Source organism: Orbicella franksi, chromosome 10 (genome assembly GCF_964199315.1).
Source record: "Orbicella franksi chromosome 10, jaOrbFran1.1, whole genome shotgun sequence".
Lineage (NCBI taxonomy): Eukaryota > Metazoa > Cnidaria > Anthozoa > Scleractinia > Merulinidae > Orbicella > Orbicella franksi.
In genome coordinates, this window is record NC_138154.1 from 18,358,618 (window position 1) to 18,364,423 (window position 5,806).

Sequence of the window (5,806 nt, forward strand, 5' to 3'; positions counted from 1 at the left end):
TTGACTTTCCTTTTCGGAGAAAATAAAACATACAGCGCGACGGAACTAGAACCAACTTTTATCAAATATTTAGCAGACTTATTGTGCGTCATCCCTCGCTGTGATGATCATAATAATAATAATAATAATAATAATAATAATAAAGTTTTTTGGGCGCATTTAAAAAACTCAATGCGCTTACATTACTATAAAAAATGAATTAGTTAAATCCTAATATATAGATTTAGGCCAGCCTAAAAGCGTAGCTCCTGGGCCGGGTTGTTCAAAGCCCGATTAAGCTAACCCAGAAAAAGGTAGAATTTTGATTTGAGTTTTGTAACTTTGGGGTGAGGTTTATGTATATTGTTTGGCCTTCTGTTTTGAGTTTTAATAATCACCATGTACACAAAAGAAAACAGCAAAACACATTTGTACAGAAGAAAAAGTTATAATTCGATTAACTTTTAATCCTGGGTTAGCGTAAACTGGCTTCCGAACAATCCTGCCCTCTTTCCAACAAGTTAACCCAATATGAGCCCGCGATCCAATCGTAACCAGCGCTTGGTCAGCGGTCAACTTCAAGAAAACACGTGACCTCGAGGAGCTGTAAACCTGAGCCCGCGATATGGTCACGTGATACTGGTCAGTAATAAATAAAATAAATGAAATAATTAGTTAAAATCAGGAGGGAGTGGTCAACTTTGCTTCCGTGGCCATGCGATTGCGCGCCCGATGATCTTGGCCATTATGACGTCACTCGTGAGCCGGTCCGTGAAGTTTCAATGGCCGCTAAAAAATGATACCAGAAAAGTTTTTCATCTGATGATTGCTCAAAGAATTTGAAAGAAAGCGATCAACAGCCCACAGGAATAAGATAACCTGTTAGTATTATGTCCAAAAATACTTTGAATTTCAAAAATTAGTCGTGAGAAGGCACAAAAACACGCAACATTTCGAGATCGCTCAATTGAAAAGGCGATTGAAAAATGAAGCTTTGCGCCTGTTTCTTGGGCGATATCTGGAGAACCCAACGATGAACAACACGAACACAAAAATATGATCTTGATATGGTTTAAAACGTTTGAATGGTGATGAAAACGAATCATTAAACTTATGCATAAAAATGATCAGTGGGTTTAAACCCATTATTTTGTAGACGATAGCATGGAGGACCTACTGATCAATACTGGAAACCCTCGAAATATGAGAAAGTATTAGATGGAAAATGTTCCCTTACAAAGACATTTGAACTATAAAGTCATATGCTGGGTTAGAAAGTAAATAATGCACCAAAGAATTATTTTTCCGCGCTAAATTATCCGCAAAACTGTCAACGATAACATTTTCTTCTGCGAAGCCAACCAACTGATGCAAGCCGAGCAGACGTGTGGATATTTTTATAGATGGTAAGATATAAAATCACTGTACGGGAGACCTAAATGAAACAGATGATATTCAGAACAACATGGACGAGACCTCTCAGCAGAAAGGTGCTTAATTTCGTGTAAAAATGTTCGTGAAATATGAGATCGTAGCAGGATCTGTTTCCTCGGGCGTCCGCATGCAGTACAGAGATATTTCTTGTCTCGCACCTCTGACAAGAAAGGTATTCTAAACTGGTGCTTTGGGCTCTAATTTTTTTTATATATATCTCAGTAAGTTCACTTAAACTTGTATAGACCGTAGAGGAAAACTGTGTAGGATGTCATATGGAAAGAACTAAAAAATACAGAATCTGGTTCCAAGCAGCAAGAGAATTAAAGAGGAAAGAAAATATGAACAGGGACACTTCCTATGCTAAGCCATTGGCAGTAAGGGTTAACTTATCCAGGAGAAACTTGTTAAACCAAAATGACTTATTGCCAAAACAAAGAGTTCAGTAAGGAAGGTTATGACAAAGCTGGAAAGATCAATATCAGGTGATCTCTTTTTATAACCAAACCCCTTGTTTTCTAACAGTATCTGTCTTGAGAAACTGTAATAACTTTACTACCACTAAGTTTGAAATGATAATCAGTTATTTTCTTTATACTTAATGCTTTTAAATTTTCATCATAAATCTTATGTAAATAAAGATAGCTCTAACAATTATTTTACAAAGAAATATTCTAAAGAAGAGTGTCAGAGCTTGTACTTGTAAACATGAACCCCAACCCTGATTTCTCCCCAGCTTCATCCATCCCAGGTTCCCTGTTGCTTTTTGCATTGATGAGTTTATTATTGGCTTCAAGAGAATGATAAGCGTACATTTTCAGCAAATAACAAAAACCACAAACAAGATTGGGTTTTACATGTAAATGTTTAATTGACAGCACAATGACAACACATAGATAGCTTTCCATGGTGGTTGAATGTATTTTCAGAAATGGGGCCTCAGTGCTTGAATGGTCTTGCAAAGGTAGTGGAGGATGGTAACCTAAGGTTCAAAAAGATCAAATAAGACTCCTCTTAATATTCACCAGTTGAAAACTGGAGTAAATGTTTATAAGACCTCCCTTCCCTCTTTGGTTTTTACATCTCCCCTAACTCTTTTCAACAGCAAATGTAAACTAAAAGATAAATTTCCTAATGAGATCTAGCACTGGGAACTCAATATGTATTTACGATTAAAAAAAGTAATTCTCACAATTAAACAATCCAACCCCATCCACCTTTTAAGTCCTGTCCAAGCAGATACAATGCGGTAATGTACAAGAGCTAATATTTTATCATAATTTATAAAACATAAAATAGCTCATTTGCAGTATCAATGTATTGAATTAAGGTCTTCAGATTTTCACATAGAGAAACTTTTTCAGCACCCTCACCTGCACAAAGAAAAAATAAAATTTCTGAAGTGTGTCATATAAACTACATCAAACACTCTCCATAAAGCATTTTTGGATCCTTACTTAAAGAACAGCTACAATATTGTTTTGGAATTAAAATAAATCAAACTTCAAATTCCTAAGTTGTTGATCAACTGTGCCAATTTTGTACACATAACAAGATCCAGCAACAGGAACTCAAGGTGACCAGAGTTTGGAACTCCAGTTTTGTTATATAAGCATACATGATTCCAGCCAACTGTGAGGCCCCTTATTTGGTCTCAAGTAACCAAGAAAGCCATTACCCCATTGACCCTAGCCAAGTTAACTTTCACCATTTTGTTGAGAAAGTGAAACACAAGTTACCCTTAGCAACATAACCAGGGTAACCCTGGTAGGCCTGATAACCTTTTTTCGTCAAAATACTATGACTGGCCTACCTGGGGCAACTCATGGTATGAAGAAATCAAACTTAACTCACAAAACCCCACAGTGATCAAATGACTGAAAGGAAGCCAAAGGAAGAAGGATAACTGAGCACTGGAACATGAAAAAAGGCTTACATGTACTAAGTAATTGAGGAGGGACAACTTCGTTTCATATAAACACTTGATAAAGTTGCCTCAGAAGGGTCTGAAAGGGTTGTCTTCAGTACCCAAGACCATATAAATGGGATCTTGTACTCTCCTCCACAGAGGCTCCCTATGGGAAATTGAACATACTCCAAACTACCAGCCTACAGTCAAAGAAGCACAAAAGAGGCCTATGCTGAGGAGAGAGTACCTTGTATGTCAATATGTTTAAAGAAAAGTCTTACAAGACTAGACTGCAAACCATGGGTAAAATGTAGACTGCAGGCTTTTTAAGAACATCATATTCCCAGAGAGAGAGATTCAGCTAACCATACACCGGCTAACCTGAGCTGTATATTTCAGGCTAACAGCACTTAGATCTCTTTGAAATATAGATAGGACCCTGTGGGCACTCTGATTGGTCAAAAATCCATGTTTTATCAGAGTTTATTATACGGCTCTGTCTCACAAGGACTGGGAACTACTGAATTCACGAGCTTGATTGGCTGAAATCGATATTGAAAGCGTTCTAGATTTTCCCATCTAGACAGGTAATGTTTTGCCGTAAGAAAGTTGCAAACTAAAATACAAAGTCATTGACTGTTTTCATCTAACAATATATATTTATGGAAGTGCCATAAAGCCTGATGAGAAAAAAAAGTAAACAGGACAAGCAAACTTTAGCAGAATTAATTCAGCTTATCGCCGATTCGCAAGCAAAAAATGATAGTTAGTACAAACCAGTTACATTAAACGAATTACATTATTCTTGTTTGTGCCATATAATGAACATCTTATTAACTGAGCTTAGTCGGTCTGTATGGGAGAATCTTGACCTCTGTTGTGTGTACAGACCTCACTGCGTTCGGTCTGTACTCACGACCTTGGTCAAGATTCTCCCATACAGACTTCCTGCTCGGTTAATAAGAGCTAAATATAACATAGAAAAAGCGTGTTTTATTGTTTTGGGTGTGTAAATCTATATCATAAAGCAAATAAAGAAGCCTAAGCCATGTATTACACTGTGATAAAACACTCCAGACATTTGAGAACACTCCAGAAATGTAGAAAACACTCGCCTGTTTTCTACATTTCTATCACAGTGTAATAAACGGCTTAGGCTTCTTTATTTGTTAAATAAAGGAATATATTTCGATTCTTAAAAAGTCTGCAGTCTGCATTTTAACCACCGCTGTGCAGTAGGCAGGCTTTAAGTCTCATTTGAAAAATTGAGCTTATGTTCTTGTTTGTGAAAGTTCTCATTTCCATCATTGTGGATAGTATTTCTGTTTGTTGGGCCTGTTGCTGGATATGTGCCGAGTACGAGATCGCAGATATTTCTTACTCAAATGAACTGATCATTTTTACTGCCGATTCTTCAAAATCATCTTCAATTACAATGTTTCCTTATACATGTAAGCTATTCTGTGACCAAGTTACACGTTTCTTTAAGCTACCGATCACGTAAAAAACGCAATTTTACAGAGCGAATTGTCAAAATTTTGCCCCACATATTTCCACCGGAGAGCGATGACAGTAACACTTGAAATTTGTCAGTTATAATGAAAATCTGCTTACCTCTCAAGAAAGAAAAATGATAATGACTCCTTGAGATCCAAATACAATACCATTTGAAGCTGGAATGATTGGAGAAATCCGCCTCAAACAGTTGTATCAGTGAGAGGCGACGACGACATTTTCGAAAACTTTGTGCATTTGCGCGCCTCTTCGCCATGACGTCATAATGGCCATGATCATAGGGTCAGTCAAATCTGACGTGTTCACCTCTCCCTCCTGGTTAAAATACAGTTTCTCATAAAATAAAATAAATCAGAAATAGGATTTCCGAAACAAGAATGTTTTTAGGGCAGATTTAATCATGCAGCCGAACAACTTAATGGAGCTCATTCCAAGAGCATTTATCATCATCTTCATCATCATCATCATTATTATTTGCTAAATGAATGCAGCAATCGAAATGTTTTCCAAACTCTGAAAAAAGAACGAGTTTTTCTTTACAATATTTTTTTATGTAGTCTATCGCTTCTAAAACCTTTCAAGTATTTCTTTTTGCAGTAAAACTCTGATTTTTCCCAGATACCTGTAGCAATTAGACCATAGTCACTCTGATAACACATTCGAAGAAACCCACAGCTTTGCTCATTGTAGCACATTCTAGTTTAAAGCTCGACTTAACTTGAAACACTAACTCGGCTTAGTTATTATAAATTGAGTAATAACCTGTAACTTGATTCATTGTGCTTTCTTTCGTATTATGGACAATTTTAAACCTTGAATTATCAAATCTTAACTCTCAGCAGTAAAATATATAAATATTTTTGCATATTAAATTCTCTTTTTGGCCAATTGCAATTCTCCTTTTTCTCTTCAGTCAGCTCCATTAAGCGCCATATTACGGAAAGTATTTTACTCCAAACTAGACGCCAA

The 5,806-nt window shown here is 36.5% G+C and overlaps 1 protein-coding gene across 1 annotated transcript; it reads right to left on the bottom strand.

Annotated features, from left to right (window-relative positions):
• Positions 1–229: 229 nt before the first annotated feature.
• LOC145500536 (uncharacterized) lies at positions 230–5,143 on the bottom strand. Its single transcript, XM_081480059.1, has 2 exons — positions 4,937–5,143; positions 230–2,395 (listed from the first exon to the last, which is right to left on the bottom strand). Exons 1-2 carry the CDS (start codon positions 5,091–5,093, stop codon positions 2,088–2,090), a joined length of 465 nt encoding a protein of 154 aa, XP_081336185.1. The 5' UTR covers positions 5,094–5,143; the 3' UTR covers positions 230–2,087.
• Positions 5,144–5,806: the final 663 nt, after the last annotated feature.